This window comes from Papio anubis, chromosome 18 (assembly GCF_008728515.1).
Source record: "Papio anubis isolate 15944 chromosome 18, Panubis1.0, whole genome shotgun sequence".
Taxonomy (NCBI): domain Eukaryota; kingdom Metazoa; phylum Chordata; class Mammalia; order Primates; family Cercopithecidae; genus Papio; species Papio anubis.
In genome coordinates this window covers 14,957,530-14,974,800 of record NC_044993.1, presented here as the reverse complement: position 1 = coordinate 14,974,800, position 17,271 = coordinate 14,957,530, and the positions used below count along the sequence as shown (strand labels likewise).

The 17,271-nt window shown below is 47.3% G+C and overlaps 1 protein-coding gene across 3 annotated transcripts in view; it reads left to right on the top strand.

Annotated features, from left to right (window-relative positions):
* ZNRF1 (zinc and ring finger 1) overlaps positions 1 to 17,271 on the top strand; it is a 116,017-nt gene that overhangs the window by 82,815 nt on the left and 15,931 nt on the right. For all 3 annotated transcript variants that reach the window (XM_003917177.4, XM_009196864.4, XM_009196865.3), the window contains exon 2: positions 15,370 to 15,465. In XM_003917177.4, the coding sequence (XP_003917226.1) occupies positions 15,370 to 15,465 (96 nt within the window). The remainder of the gene's footprint in view (positions 1 to 15,369; positions 15,466 to 17,271) is intronic.

Sequence of the window (17,271 nt, the reverse complement as noted above, 5' to 3'; positions counted from 1 at the left end):
ATCCCCAATGTGATGGTATTTGAAGGAGGACTTTGGGAGATAAGTGAGTTTAGAAGAGGTCGTGAGTGTGGTGCCTTTGTGATGGAATTACTAGTGCCCCCAAAAGAAGAAGAGACACCAGCGCTTTCTCTCCAGCTTGTGAGACACAGCAAGATGGTGGCCATTCGCAAATCAGGGAGAGGCCCTTCACAAGACATCAGACCTGGCAGCACCTTGATCTTGGGCTTCTCAGTCTCCAAAACCGTGAGAGAGAAATGTTTATTGTTTAAGCCACCAGCCTTCAGTATTTTGTTACAGCAGCTCAAACTGACTAAGATATCCTGCTTCATAATTTTCAGCAGAGCCAGGGAACCCCAGCTGCTCTCCTTTAAGAGTTGATCCAGGCTGGGCGTGGTGGCTTGAGCCTGTAATCCCAGCACTTTGGGAGGCTGAGGTGGGTGGATCACGAGGTCAGAGATCAAGACCATCCTGGCCAACATGGTGAAACCCCATCTGTACTAAAAATACAAAAAAGTAGCTGGGGCCGGGGGCGGTGGCTCATGCCTGCAATCCCAGCACTTTGGGAGGCCGAGGCAGGCTGATCACCTGAGGTCAGGAGTTTGAGACCAGCCTGACCAACATGTACAAACCCTCTCTCTACTAAAAATACAAAATTAGCCAGGCGTGGTTGCATATGCCTGTAATCCCAGCTGTTCGGGAGGCTGAGGCAGGAGAATTGCTCGAATCTGGGAGGTGGATCCAGGATCCACCACTGCATTCCAGCCTGGCGACACAGCGAGACTCCGTCTCAAAAAAAAAAAAAAGGAAAAAAAAAAGTTGTTGAAGAACAGCCATTCCTCTTAGAAGGTTTTACATTCATTTCCTATTGTTGCTGTAGCAAATATCCACAAATTTGACAACACAAATGTATTTTCTTGCATTTTTGGAGATGAGAAATCTGCAGTGGTCTCACTGGGCTGAAATCAAGGTGTCTGCAGCCAGTGCTGTGCTGCTTCTGGAGGCTCTGGGGGAGAATCCATTTCCTTGTCTTTCCCAGCTCCTGGAGGCCACGCTTTCCTTGGCTCATGGTCCCTTACTCTAATTTCAAAGCTAGCAGCAAAGCATCTTCAAATCTCTGTCTGTCTGCTTCCATAGTCATATCTTCTTCTCTGCCTCTCTCTTTCTGTAATAAAGACCCTGTGATTACATCGGACCCACCTGAATAAGGTCCTGTATTCATCACATCTGCCAAGTTATTTTCGCCACATAAGATAAAACATTCACAGGTTCTGGGGATTTGGAGGTGGACTTGTTTAGGGAGCCATTATTCTGCCTACCACATCTTTGTACAGCTGGTTACACACATGTTCCCATGTCATGGCTGGGGTGGTAAAATGATTCCTGTTTTACAGATGAGAAAATGGAAGTTCAGGGAGGTTCAGGGACTTGCCCTTGGTCACATAACTTGTGCGTGGAGAAGTCAGCACTTGAATGCTGGAGTTCTGAGCCCAGATCCATGTTTTTCCATTATATTTGGCTGCTTGTTTTTTAAATTCTCTTCCATACATTTCTTTCTTTCTTCCCTCCCCTCCCCTCCCCTCCCCTTCCCTTCCACCACTGTGCCTGGGCGAGCTGATTGTTTTAATGAAATGAATACAGCAGCACACGTATTCTGCATCCCAGGATTATACTGGGAGCCGTGCAAGGAGCCTTCTTACAGACCTCCAGTGACAGAAAGGCTGGGCTGTTGCCATCAACTGTTATAAGTTACATAGTACAAGGCAAATGGTTTCATTCCATATGAGCAGTCACTTAGATGTGAGTGTCTTGTTCGTTCGCTGGTGAGTCAGATGCTGTGCTGAAGATGATCTAATAGCGTGTTCAGGCATTTCCTTTCTTGTTGGCGAAAAATTCCTATCAGCCAGTAGGGTGGACAGTAGGGTAGACGATGCCTTTAGGAGCCCAGAAATCAACTATTGGTCCCGTATAGATTCTCTGTGAAAGTTTCCTTCATTGTCCTTTTCCCTTCCCTAACTCTTTTTTCCCTTTTGCCCTCTAAACACCTCCCCCGACCCCACACACACTCCACAAAAAAAGGAAAGTTAGTTGGAGGTTGGGATTTCTAATGACATCAATAGACTCCAGCTGGGCGTGGTGGCGCAGTCACTTGTAGTCCCAGCTACTTGAGAGGCTGAGGTGGGAGGACTGCTTGAGCCCGGCAGGTGGAGGTTGCAGTGAGCCAAGATCCCATCACTGCACTCCAGCCTGAGCAACAGAGGGAGACCCTGTCTCTTAAAAAAAAAAATCAGGGCCGAGTGTGGTGGCTTACGCCTGTAATCCCAGCACTTTGGTAGGCTGAGGTGGGTGGATCACAAGGTCAGGAGTTTGAGACCAGCCTGGCCGATATGGTGAAACCCCCCGTCTCTACTAAAAATACAAAAATTGGCCGGGCGTGGTGGCGGGCACCTGTAGTCCCAGCTACTCGGGAGGCTGAGGCAGGAGAATGGCGTGAACCCGGGAGACAGAGCTTGCAGTGAGCCGAGATTGCGCCACTGCACTCCAGCCTGGGGGACAGAGCAAGACTCCATCTCAAAAATAAACAAAAATAAAGACTCCAGGACTTGGAAAACAGTCTATATCCAGGGAAGAAGCAAGCTGCAAATGGGCGTTTCCAAGGCCAGTCCTGTTTTTCTAGGAAGATCTTCTGAGGGCATCTGCCAAGAGTGAAGCCTGACCTGCATGGCTGGTCCTACTTGGACAGAGTTCCTTCTGAAGGTGGAGGAAGTGACACTTTCTTCTGCTGTGTAGACAGCCCACAAATCCCTTGGGAGTGGTAACTGCCGTTTTTACCTAGAGAGCAGTTTTTGTTGTTGCTTTTGTTTTTGTTTCTTGAGGGAAGGTGGTCCTTGGCTCCAGTTGTTGCTGATTTTATGAGGAACAGGCAGAGGAATTCATCCCACTCTTAGGAGTGTTCTCTGGCATTGCCCAAATGCTGGAAAGTCCACACCACAGCAGCAGTGGGTTTTGGGTCCAAGGGATGTAGGTGTGCAGTGTGTCGGCGGTGGAAACAGAGGTGGAGCAGCCATGTGCAAGGAGAGCGTGATGTTCATTCGAATGACCAGGCATTTCCTGACCAGACCTATCTATCCTACTGCCTAGCTTGTAGGTAATCCCTAATGTCTAAGAACTAGAAGAAATTCTTGGGCTACTGCACCAAGAGGAAGAGGATCTCCTTTTTCAACAGATGGTCCATCCTTTAAATAAGACATCTCCAAAATACAAGCCAAGTGTTTCCCTGGAGACTTTACATCCACACTGTTTGAGTCATAATTGAATGCCCCTAAATTTGCCCAGGCGTGGTAGCCAGGTGACAAGGAGTTATAAATCAATATTCATCTTTCTTAGACAGTAGTTAGAGACTTGATTCACATTTCACACTTATGCTGACATTTTCAGCTGCTGCTACTACTGCTGCTGCTGCCTTTTTTTTTTTTTTTTTTTTTGGTAGAGATGGGGGTCTCACTATGTTGCCCAGGCTGGCAGTCTTGAACTCCTGACTTAAAGCAATCCTCCTGCCTCAGCCTCCCAAAGTGTTGGAATTACAAGTGTGAGCCACTGCACCTGGTCAATTTTCAGCTTTTTGTATCTGCTCAGACTCAGGTCATTGGACCATCATGTCCCTGCCCTTACTTCCCCGTCATTTCCCTCCTAAGTAGCCCTTTAAGGGCCTCTCTTTGGAAGAAATGGGCTAGAGGGTCAAAGGGAAGAGGACCAATGAATGGCCGTAGCTCCTGCTCCTGGTAGATGCTTTCCCCATTCTTCATGTGACTGGAATGCTGTTGCTGAGGCTCCACCTGGCAGGCTGTAGCCTGGACTTACTGTACAGCAGGGTGGGTTTGATGTCCTCATGCTCACTTCCATGCACACACTGTGCAGTCCTTCCTTTTGTTCCTAGCTGTAGACAAATGTCTTCACTCAGGCTCTTCTGGTTTGCAGTAAGTGGAAAGGAATAAGTTTGAGACAGGGTCCTGCTGTGTCACCCAGGTTGGAGTGCAATGACCCAATCAAGGCTGACTGCTGCCTCAACTTACAGGCTCCAGCCATCCTCCCGCCTCAGCCTCCCAAGTAGCTGGGACCACAGCCACGTGCCACCATGCCTGGCTAATTTTTATACTTTTGGTAGAGACAGGGTTTCACCGTGTTGCCCACGGTGGTCCTGAATACCTGAGCTCAAGTGATCCACCCGCCTTGGCCTCCTAAAGTGCTGGGATTAGAGGCATGAGCCACTGCACCCGGTCAGGAATAAATTCATTGGGTCTATTATTGGAATTCAGTCTGTATGATTTTTCAAATATTCATATATGTATTTTCATATGTTCGTTGATTCTAAGGCACAGACACTTCACAATTTAACAACTTTAAAATCGAGATTTGTCATGTAATCACATCTTAAAATTATAAATATCTGTGGAATACCATATCGAAAAAAATTGTTGGCAGTTTTTCTTCCCTTTCTTGGAGTTTTATAATGGTGCCTCTTACAATTGATGGCATCTTGGAGTCCACAAAATACATTATGTAAGTTCAGCTCATTTTTCACTTTTTTTGCCTGAAGAATTTGTGAATTTCCTCGAATGGACAGATTTACCAGCAAGCTTCAGTATATTTGAGCAGTACCAGATGCAACCGATAAAATGGTTTACTCTGCACAGAGCATTCACACATCCATCCTTGGTTGGACTTTAAAACAATTCTGGAATAGGAAGGGCACTACTTGACTATTACTAAGTATCTCGTACAAGGCCATCTGGCTAGTGATTGGGAAAGCCTGTTTTCTTCTGATGCCTAGTCTGATTCTCTTTCTTCCATACCAGTCAGTGTATAATTCAGAAACAGCAGAAATATATTGGAGTGGAATATACCATGCTTAGAGTAGAAAATGAAGATCAATACTAAGAGGATCTTTATAGTTGGTAAAAATTGAGAATCCTAACACCTAACAGAAGAAAGTGGCTAGGCACAATATTACTAGATTATCATATGGAATACAAATATTGAAAATGACAAGTACCTAGATTGTAGTTGATACAAGGAAGCCTATATTTGTAAAGAGCAGAATATAAATATCCTAACTCCTTGACTCCTAGTGCCAACCATTTACCTCCTTGAGCCAAGCATGGGGGAGGCAGTTGAGGGCCAGGCAAAGTTAGAAAGGCTGAGCTCCAGAGAAAATGCAAAGAGAAGTTAGGAGAAAGAGATAAGAGACCTGGAAGATAGAACCAAGAGATTTGACATACAAGCAGCAGGAGTTCTAGAAAGAAGGTTAGAGGAAGGGTGCCTGAGGCAGGACTGGCCAGGACTAGCTTATGCTGTCATAATACACGGTCCCAGAAGCTCGCTAGCTCAGCTCGGCACATTGATTTCTTCCCGATGCTGCCGCAGACAGTGCAGGTCCAGAGTGGGGACTCTGCTCACTGTTGTTACTCAGGGACCTGAGCCAGCAGAGGCTTCTTCACAACACCTGCTCCCCGGTCCCTGCAGCAATCAGGTAGAATGGCGGGTCATGCCCTGGCTCTTAAAGTCCACTTGGGTGTGTGCACGTTCTTTCACTCACATTTCATTGGCCAAAGCAAATTACAGACCCACTCTTAACTTCGAAGAGAGCGGGCACATGCAGTCGTTATATATGGATGAAAGGAGGAAGGCTAGAAATATTTGGTGAACAGCATTGATGACTTACCACCAGGGGAAGTAATGAAACATATAGAAGAACATTTCCCTAAAGAAGGAAGACTTGAGTCTGCATAATGAAAGGTAAAACTGATAAGAGAAGACACTCTAAGCATGTCCTGGTAACATTTCTGAACTCTTAGGATGAAGAGAAAAATCTTCAAGCTTTCAGAAGCCAAAGGAACAAATTATTAAGGAAAAAGAGTCACACTGGCACCAGATTTCCTATTTGCAACACCAAGAAGCTAGAAGATGCTGGAATTTCATCTACAGACCACGGGGATAAAAGGAATGCAACTCAAGCATCCTGTACCCAGGCAAGCTATCCATTCAGCTGTCAGAATGAAAGAAAGGTATTTGAGCATATACAAGGATTGAGAGTGAGAGTGTGCCCCCAGTTGTCACCCACTGCCCTTGTCCTTGCGGTGCCTGGATGCTCTGCCCTCACTGTTCTTCTAATACCTCAAGGGCTCTGTACACCTGTCACCTCCTCAGAGGCTGTCCCTGACCGCTGTATCCAAATTAGCACCCTCACCCACTCTGCTTGGCTTTTTCTTCACAACACAGCTCACTGCTTGACACTTTGTTCAATGTTTATTAAAATTTCAAACGTTTGGAAAAGTTGGAAGAAGTTTAACTTATGCATCTTATTTTTTTGTTCATTTTATTGCAGACATCAGTGTACTTCCCTGATACAGATCGTTAACTATAGTTCCACACTTGCTTACAGGTTTTTTTTCTGGTTGAGGTAAAATTTGCAAACAATGAAATCTCAAATCTTAAGTGTGTATTTGGTCGATTTTGACAAACACATGCACATGTGTAACACAGACCCTCCTCATGATACAGAATATTTTTGTCATCCCAGAAAGTTCTCTCATTACCTTCTCAGTGTATCTCCACTCCCACCCTGACCCCTAGAGACAACCACTGTTCTGATTTCTTCCACAGTAGATTAATTTTGCCTTTTCTGGAACTTCATATAATTAGAATCATGTGTGCACTTTTGTGTCCCTCACTTGGCATGTTTTAATTCATCCATGTTGTTGCGTGTATCCGTAATTCATTGCTTTTTATAGCTGAGTAGTGTTTCATTTTATTCCATGGATGTACCACAGTTTCTATATCCATTCTGTTGACGGACATTTGGATTGTTTCCAGTTTTTGCTTGTTAGGAATAAAACTGTGATGAACATTCTTGTAAATGACTATTTGTAGGCATATGTTGACATTTCTGTTGGGTAAATACATAGATGAGAAATTGCTTGGGTCATAGGCTAGGTGTATGTTTGTTTTGTAAGAAACTACTAGACCTTTCCCCAAAGTGGTTGTGTCATTTTATATTCCCTCAAACACATGTGAGAGTTCCGGTTGCTACACATCTTCACCAGCATTACCAACATCTGATGTTGCTAGTCCTTTAAAGTTTTTGTTTGGTATTTTAATAGACAGATTTATTGGTCAGTGTTTTCTGGAGAAACAGGTCCAACAGAGTGAGTGAGTGTGTGTGTGTGTGTGTGTGTGTGTGTGTGTAGAGATGTATTATAAGAAATTGGCTCACATGATTATGGAAGCTGAGAAATCCTATGATCTGCCATCTGCACGCTGGAGACCTGGGAAAACTCGTGGAGTATGTAGTTGCAGTTCGAGTTTGAAGGCCTGAGAACCAGGAGAGCTGATGGTGTACGTCCTAGTTCAAGGTCAGGAGAAGACCTGTGTCCCACCTGAAGCAGTTAGGCAGAGAGAGAGTGAAATTTCTCCTCTTTGCCTTTTGATCCTATTCAGGTCCTCAGTGGATTGGATGAGGCCTGCTCACCTTGGGGAGGGCGGTCCGCTTCACTCAGTCTGTGGTTTCAAATGTTGATCTCATCTGGAACCACCCTCACAGACACATCAGAAATAATGTTGAGCCAAATAATCTGAGCACCCCATGATCCAGTCAAATTGACCTATCACAACAGGTATGTAAACACACACACACAGATACATTAAACTTTAATTGTCAGTATGGCTTCTTCTGATGTCTGCTTATGAGAAATTTCTGGGGAAACAGGTGAACCTCCAGGCCCCAGAACAGAACTGCAGAGGTTGAGTCCAGAAGAGAGGTTTTGGAAGAGGCAAAAGCCAGAATTCCTGGGCCTTTCCCAGTCGAGAATGTTCTCTAGGAGAGACTGACTCACACCTCAGCAACTGATAAATTGTGCATTGGTTTTCACTTATTTCTGTGTTGACAGAGAGGGAGTCTGTGTCTTTGAGGGTGAAGAATGTAATACCTACAGCTTAGAAATGTAAAAGAAAATCATCAGGGTTACCCCTTGATCTTTATTTGTAATAAATCCCATTTATTAAAATTAGTTTATTCAAGTCCCATTTTATTGACACTAAGCACCATGAGGATGTGACAGAAAGATTGAGGCTGGAAACTAAGAACTGAATGCTAAGGACAAAGTCAAGGGGTGGGCGCTCTCTGAGCTCCTCGGCCAAGAGGTACCCTCATCTGCCCGTCTGCCCCAGGACCTCCCATCTGTGTGGCGTGGCTTTCTTTACCCTGGTTGCTTCCTTTGATTCTTCTACCTTTAGGTGATCCCAGAGACAGGCAGAACTGGGGCAGCCTTTAAAATAGCGCATCAGCATGGGGAGGGGGAGAAGGGAGGGTTGGGGAGGGAAACTGGAGCAACACGCCGCCAGCACATGGTCCCGCCCTGAGAAATCAGGTCTTAAAGGAAAAGGTTGCAGCTTTGGAAAATGAGAAGTGTATCGGTCTCCAGAGCACAAAAACGCGAGTTGATATTGCATGATAAATGTTGTAGTGGATTGGGAGAGTTCTTGTAGCTTGAACCAGTTGCCCCCATCCTTCCTCGGCTGCTCTGTCAAATGGAAGGGCCTGGGTGAAGGGACGCCCAGTTACCCTGGTCCAGGAACATGCTTGATGCACATGACCACATCAGCATTCCTGGGATCACTGTTGGTTCACCTAGCAGTGGGCTTACCCAGACATTGTGAGTGTCCCTTTGACCTGACAGTAAGAGGTCATAGATGGCAAGTGCAGACTTGTCTTCTCTCAAGAGCTTTGTCTCTGGTACAGCCAACCAAATGGCAAAGGATTCCCCACTTAAGGAACTTTTTGAAAGACAGGAAGCAGCTGGACTCTGGCTGATCCAGCTCTCTGCTCAGCTCTTCTGGCTGTGTAAACAGTGAGCTGATCTAATGACAAGAGAAAGAAAGGAAACCAGGTCTCCATTAGAAGGACTCTCTTTGCTTCTCTTGATCGGAAGTGGAGGGATCCTATAGACGCATTTGCTTGGCAGAACCCACCCAGAGCAGAACTGGGTGATTAAGGACACATTCCCCACAGTGCTCTGTCATTCGTTCCTTCCTCATTTGAAGATACTGGCAGAAAAGGACAAGGAACCAGGGGTACGTTCTCTGCCTCTGCCTCTGCCTCTGTCTGGTGGGAGGAGATGACAGCCTACAGTGAACCAGTGTCAGGCTTGGCCAGCAAGCCTGACCAAACTGTGACATCTCCCTTCACTGACGGTCGCAAACTTTTGGCAGACACAGCCCCTGTGCAGGGAGCTGCTGGAGCGCTGGCTGGCTGCCCCCCTGGCCTCCAGGGTGTGACACACCGAGCCTGGTCTCAGAGGCTTAGGGAGTGTCCTGCAGCTTTCTCCTGAAGGAAAATAAAAAGCATCTCTTACCTGCTCTGAGTGCTGATGAAAGTCTCCTAGGAAATTTGACAAAATCATGCGAGCTGGATGACTTTGCAGACCTTTGGTTTACTTTTGTTTTGCAGGGCTGATTTTAATTTGGTGAGAGCTTTTTTCCAAAATGGACTCAACATTTCCTGGATATTTTAACCTTCAGGTAGCTCATAAATGTCACAGGATTTATCATTCTGTAGGGCTGTAGTGGACGCTTATGGGAAAAGATTTGGGCAGCAGAGTGGGAGAATCCATCTTGGTCATCGGATGACCTTTCAGGAAAGAAAGTGGGGATATTAGTCTTTTCTAGCTGTCTGTGGTTTTCTGTCCTTCTTACCTTTTACCCTTTATTTTCCGTTTAAAAGGTAATCTGCAGATTCAGCATCTTACAACCAGTGCTGTAGGCTCAGTGCCAAACGGAAAGCAGAACTCCAGATTAACAGAGTTCCTAAGAAAAAAAGTGTCCATTGTTTCAGGCTACGAGGTTAGTCAGGACCATGGGGCACTTAAGGAGAAATTGCTGGGACAATGTAGAAGGTTCATAAATGAGTATTCGGTAATAGCTGGTAGTATTTTTGTTCTTTCTGCCATGTAACTCTTCTGTGCTAGTCAGTCAGTAGCACAGCATGTGAGCAAGATTGCAGACTCTTGGTGTCGTGGGCCAGCTCTGGCTCTTTCTGACCATGTGAATCTTGATCAGGTTATGTATTCTTCTGAGCCTTGATGTCCTCATCTGTAAAATGGCATTAATGGTAGATAGTACCTACCTACCGTATATGAGAAGACACATAAAGCACCATGGTTGTCCTTAGTAATGACTCAATAAACACAAACTATTATTTATTATCATATGCAAGAGTAGGTGCTGCAGAGGTTAAAGAGAGACTGTTGGTTTCCAGTTGGCAGTGTGGCAAGTGCCAGTCACAGTGTACAGTGCTCGAGAAGTTCAAAGGAAACGCTGATGGCACCCAGCAGAGATGGGGCTGCTGGCCACCCCCTAGTGGACTCTGCATAGCCCGTGGCCAGTGTGCCCTTGCCATGGTCCCGAGGATGGCAAAGCCAGGTCGTCATGCGATTTCCCACTCGTGTAATAGACACCAACTTATTCATTTTTGTTTTTTGTTTAGACAAGGTCTCACTCTGTTGGCCAGGCTGGAGTGTAGTGGCATGATCATGGCTCACTGCAGCCTCAACCTCCTAGGCTCAAGCGATCCTCCTGCCTCAGCCTCCCAAGTAGCTGGGACTAGAGGCATTGCACCATCACACCCAGCTAATTTAAAAAAAAAATTTTTTTTAATAGAGACAGAGTCTCCCTATGTTGTCCAGGCAGATCTCAAACCCCTGGGCTAAAGTGATCCTCCCACCATGGCCTCCCACAATGCTGGTATTACAGGTGTGAACCACCATGCCCAACCCAGAGTTATTTCTTGAGCTATGCCAAAATAAAACAAAACAGAAACACCAGAGGTAGTAGATACTGGTGTTACTAACCCTGTTTTAGTTAAAGTGCAGGCCTCTTCCTACACCAGTGGTGCTTCCTCTCCAGGTAATATTTCCCAACCTACCTCATTCTTAAAACCCTATGACCAACTCTCCCTACCCTGATGGAAAGGACTTTAGATTTGAAGCACAGAACCCTGAGGCTAGTCTCAGCTGCACCTCCTCAGTAGTGTGACAGTGTGCTACTCAGAGGCCTTCACCAGGGCCCCTTTCCTCATCTGGGCAGTGAGGGGATTACTCTAAACATGTGAGTCTCAGCCCTTTTTTTCTAGGACATGAGTGTCTGGTGACATTCCTTTATAGACCTTCTTGTTGGGTGGCCTACTTCCTAGCACCTTAGCTGTAACTTAACCCCGCTCCTGCACTCAAGGAATCACGCTGGAATACAGGGGAGTAAATGATGCTATTATAGGGATAACCTTGAATCTGTTCTGAGTTCTCAGAAATGTGAGTACCCATGAGGTGTAGTTCTGTTCTTAGTCACAGGTCACTTGAACGCTAGGCAGTGAGAGTGTCAGGGCCTGGAGGCAGAGGGCCTGTCCTAGACCACATCCCTCCTCTCTTCCCACAGCCTCAGCCTGCAGGCAGGTGCCACCTTCCCAGGTTAAAGTGCAGGTGTCCTTTAGTTATTTAAAGGGTTGCAAAACCTTGGTCTTTGGGGTTGACAAAAACCCCATGTGACTGTAGAGGGACTTAGGCTGGATCGGAAAAGCATCTTCCGTCTGTGAGACCACCCCATCGAGCTGTGATCCTGGATCTGCATATTTCTAAACTGAGTTAGAAAATAATCAGCCTGGTGTGTTTAGATCCAGCTGTGCAAGAAAACTGGATGGAATTCCCCTCCTTTCTTTACTTTCTTCTGGGGTTTGTTGTTGTTGTTGTGTCCTTTTTGTGGAGAACAGGGTCTCACCGTGTAGCCTGAGCAGGTCTCAAACTCCTGAGTTTAAGCGATCCTCCCACCACAGCCTCTCAAAATGCTGGGATTACAGGCATGAGCCACCACACTAGGCCTGGTCTTCTAGCTTTGTTACTGATGGATTTGTAACCACCCAGAGGTTAGAAATACAGCCCTTTCCCAGAGCTCCACCAAAGTCCTTGGATTGGTAGCATTTCCAAGACTTCTTAGCTGAGATGCTTATACGCTAAGAATCTCTGGGGAAAGAGGTGTGCCATGGAGTCAAGTGTCCACTTTGTAGTTAACCAGGCCCTGAATTTTCTGCCTGGTCGCATAGTTCAAAGCACTGCCAATGAAGGGAGAAAAAAAAGATTTGGAGAGGACTCTAAGCAAAGTGGTGCATCAGTTAGCCTCCTGTCTCTTAGCACCCTGGGCCACCAGAGTCACGGCTTTTCATGCAGAGTTAGGCACCCAATTAAATAAAAATTTATTTTTTTATCATTTTTTTTTAATTGTAGAGGCAGGGTTTCACTATGTTGCTCAGTCTAGTCTTGAACTCCTGAGCTCAAGTGATCTCCCCGCCTTGCCCTCCTAAAGTGCTGGGATTACAGGCGTGAGACACTGTGCCCAGCCACATTCAGCCTTTTATCTGTTTCATAAGAAACGTTGGACGGGCCGGGCGCGGTGGCTCAAGCCTATAATCCCAGCACTTTGGGAGGCTGAGACGGGTGGATCACAAGGTCAGGAGATCGAGACCATCCTGGCTAACCCGGTGAAACCCTGTCTCTACTAAAAAATACAAAAAAACTAGCTGGGCGAGGTGGCGGGCGCCTGTAGTCCCAGCTACTCGGGAGGCTGAGGCAGGAGAATGGCGTAAACCTGGGAGGCAGAGCTTGCAGTGAGCTGAGATCCGGCCACTGCACTCCAGCCTGGGCGACAGAGCAAGACTCCGTCTCAAAAAAAAAAAAAAAAAAAAGAAGGAAACGTTGGATGACTCATGCCTATAATCCTAGCATTTTGGGAAGCTCAGGCAAGTAGATCACCTGAGGTCAGGCGTTTGAGACCAGTCTAGCCAATGCGGCAAAACCCCGTCTCTACTAAAAATACAAAAATTAGCCGGGCATGGTGGCACTCACCTGTAATCCCAGCTACTCGGGAGGCTGAGGTGAGAGAATCTCTTGAACCCTGCAGGCAGAGGTTGCAGTGAGCAGAGACTGTGCCACTGCACTTCAACCTGGGCTGCAGAGTGAGACTCCATCTCAAAAAAAAAGAAAAGAAAAGAAGAGAAATGTTGTAGATGGTTATCACTAGTGTGAATTAAAACTGCATATGGAAAATTTGACTAAAAATGAACACACGAGTCCAGTCTTTACAACAGTACAGTGAACTCTTGAACTACGTGGGGGGCTCTGACTCCTACACAGTCAAAAATCTGCATATAACTTTTTCTTTTCTTTTCTTTTCTTTTTTTTTTTTTGAGGCAGGGTCTTGCTCTGTCCCCTAGGCTGGAGTGCAGTGGCACCAACATGGCTCACTGCAGCTTTGACCTCCTGGGCTCAAGCAATTCTCCCACCTCAGCCTCCCAAGTACCTAGGATTACAGGTACACACCACCACTCCCAGCTAATTTTTTTTTTTTTTGTAATTTTTGTAGAGACAGGCTTTTGCCATGTTGCCTATGCTAGTCTCAAACTCCTAAGCTCCAGCAGTCTGCCCGCCTCAGCCTCCCAGAGTACTGGAATTACAGGCGTGCACCACCATACCCAGCCCTGTGTATAACTTTGGACTCCCCCACAACTTAACTACTAATAGCCTGCTGTTGACCAGAAGCCTTACCAATAACATAAACAGTCGATGAAGATGGATTTTGTATGTTATAAATGTATTATATACTGTATTACAATAAAGAGAGTGAAAATAAAATGTTATTAAGGAAATGATAAGGAAGTGGCTGGGCACGGTGGCTAACACCTGTAATCCTAGCACTTTGGGAGGCTGAGGCCGGGAGACTGTTTGAGCCCAGGGGTTCAAGACCAGCCTAGGCAACATAGCGAGACCCCATCTCTAATATTAAAAAAATTTTAATGGCCGGGCGCGGTGGCTCAAGCCTGTAATCCCAGCACTTTGGGAGGCCGAGACGGGCGGATCACAAGGTCAGGAGATCGAGACCATCCTGGCTAACCCGGTGAAACCCCGTCTCTACTAAAAAATACAAAAAACTAGCCGGGCGAGGTGGTGGGCGCCTGTAGTCCCAGCTACTCTGGAGGCTGAGGCAGGAGAATGGCGTGAACCCGGGAGGCGGAGCTTGCAGTGAGCTGAGATCCGGCCACTGCACTCCAGCCCGGGCGACAGAGCAAGACTTCGTCTCAAAAAAAAAAAAAAAAAAATCATTTCAATGAAAGTAGAATGGAAAATATTAGAAATAATTCATCTGTGTTGTATGGAAAAATGGATCAAGGGATTAGGTTTGCTTAACAGAGTTCAACTCGGAAGATTCTCAACCAAAATTCTCCAGTATGGGTACAATTCTGTATCAGTTGAAACTCTTTGGATGTGTAAGCAGTTCATACTGCCTTGGGAATGAAACGGCAGGATCACAATACCTGATACTGGCCTGGTACCATGAAACAGCTGTTACTCTTGGTGGCATTTGGCTAAGGCTCGTGTGGCATCTGGGAGCACTTTGGAGGGCCACCCCTCAGCTCACACACATCTCAAAGGACAGTGGCCTTAAGCCACAAGGGAGGCAGAGGGGGCTGTGAGTGAGGGAGAGAGGTGCTACCTGGCATGGGCGGCCGAGGCTGGGAGCTGGGTGAGGGATGAGATTCCTCCCAGGGTGATCCAACCAAGTGGCTGAAAGGCTGTGAGGCAGAAGGATGTTAAACTGTTATGCAAAGGCTGAGTTTCCAGGTGCCTTAGTTTGATGCCTTCCTACCCCATTGTCCACCAGACCCCTCTGAGAAAGGGTCTAAAGCAAATAAAATTCAAGTCAGGTGTCAGTGACCTTGGTTAAACCTTAACGAGGGACATAAGGCAGGGAGAGCCCTAGTGAAAGCTGGTAGTCAGTCAAAGGCTGCAATCAAAACGGCAAATACCACTGGGCACGGTGGTTCACGCCTGTAATCTCAGCACTTTGGGAGGCTGAGGCAGGCGAATCACCTGATGTCAGGAGTTCAAGACTAGCCTGGCCGACATAGCGAAACCCCATCTCTACTAAAAATATAAAAATTAGCCAGGCATCGTGGCGGACACCTGTAATCCCAGCTATTTGGGAGGCTGAGGCAGGAGAATCACTTGAACCCGGGAGGCGGAGGTTGCAGTGAACTGAGATTGTGCCACTGCACTCCAGCCTGGGCGACAGAGTGAGACTTCGTCTCAAAAAAAAAAACAAAAAAAGGCAAATGCTCAAATGAGTCCTTGAAGGAGGACAGATCTAGGGTCTGTTCCAATGGTCATCCTCTACATTGACCCTGAGCCCACACAGCTGTCATTCGAGAGTGTCCACATGTACTGTGGATGTACTGGATCTGGAGAAAACATTTCATCCCGTTCTTCTCTCTTGCAGGTTTCAAGTGCCCCATTTGCTCCAAGTCTGTGGCTTCTGACGAGATGGAAATGCACTTTATAATGTGTTTGAGCAAACCTCGCCTCTCCTACAACGGTAAGGGCTTGGCTTGCCTCACCAGCCTGCAGAGCATCCGTCGGGGGAGCCGGCCAGTTCTGGGGGGAGCCTCCAGTCGAGGGTGGCTCTGGGCCGTATTTTCACCCTGCCCTCTGGCAGGTGTCCTTGAGTGGTGGTGAGGAAGTGGACTGTTCAGGGAGCCTTGCTGCTCAAGTCAGAGAGGAAGAGGAGCAGGACAAGGAAGGAAGGCCCAGGGGTCAGGTCGGAGGCCTGGGAAGGCTCTCAGGTTGCTCAGTTAGTCCCCTGCCTCTCTGCAACTCAGTTCTGAGGACTTTGGCTGGGAGATGCAGCCATTCCTTCACCCGTCACACACTTGACTGTGGAAGGCCCCAAGACAGCCAGATGTCCTCCACGGCTCAGAGGAGAGGCCCAGAGCAAGCACCCACCCTCCTTGGGGAGGTGGGTGCTGTGTGCTGGTGGCATGTACAGAGTGCCGGGAGGCTGGTCATCTCATTGTCATGTTCAAACTCGGACGAACACCTGATTTAGTCCTATGACTCCACACCAGAGAGCTTGACGGGGAGTATGTGTGACGTAGAGATGTTCTGGGGATTGAAAATGCGGATGGGCCACCTTGCTGCTCCACCCTGGCCATGTTGCCTCCTACCTTGGAGGCTGCCTCAGAGCTGAACAGCGAATACCGCAGTGGGTAGGATCCTGAGGGCAGGGGATTTCAAAACACCCAAGTTAACCTAACAGGACGCCTCTGGGGAACAAAATGACTGTCAACATCTGCCTAGCATGCTGTGCATAAGACTTTGGAGTTCAGCTGATGTGAGTTCGAATCTCCCTCTACCACTCACTGTCTATAGTCTTGCAGTGTACACTCACTGTCTACAATCTCAGCTTAGCGGAGCCTCAGTTTTCTGGTCTGTAAAATGGGGATAGCAATACTTGGTTCATAGGATTGTCAGAACTGGGTAAGAGATGGCACATGAAGCTCTTTGGTACAGAGCCTGGCACATGGTCAGTGCTTGGGAAGTTATAGCTGCCATGAAAGATGTGAGACCTTCTATAGGTTTCTTTTTGCAGTTTTCCAGAGCCCACAGACTTCTGCTCAGTGCTGCTCAGCCCATGCCACGGCTGACCCTTGGTTTTCCATGCTTAGTGTTTAGTCTGGTCTCCAAACCATGTTCATCAGAAAACGGCGTCTTCCACTAGAACAGGCAGTGGACCTGAGTGCGCTCCAACCCTGGTCCTGGCCCACCTTCCCAGATTCAAGTCATAGTAGTGGTTGGAAAAAGAGTTCTGGGATTTCTGAGAGCATCTGAGGACTGGATGACTTGCAACCAGCCCGGCAAGAATGTTTCCTGGGGAGACTCTTTTCTGCCCTGCAGCCTCCTCACTCCCAGAAGGCTCTTTCCCCTACAAAGCATGAGCCTAGGAGGGATCATGGTCTCAGAGCATCTCCTGGGAGGTAACTGACTGATGGCATCCACTCGGGTCTCCTGAAAACTTCTCTTTTAATTACTTGTTCAGCCAAAAGACTCTGGATGCAGGTGGGCATATTACCCACGTGGCTCAGCTCTATGCGTCTGTTAGCCCATGCTCAGGTGGGAGGACCAGCACGGCCCTCCCCTGGGCATCATAGCTGTGGTCTGGGAAGCCCCTTTCCTCCCCAGGGGACAGCCCCTCCTTTCTCCTGGGCTGACTGCTGCTGAGCCTCTAAGTCTGTTGTCACATGTGCTTCAGGCTTCGCGTCAGTCCTGTCGCGTGCATGCTGTCAGGACACTCAGGCTCGGCTTTGTCCCTGTTTGCCGTCTCCGCCTGGGACCAGGGAGGGAG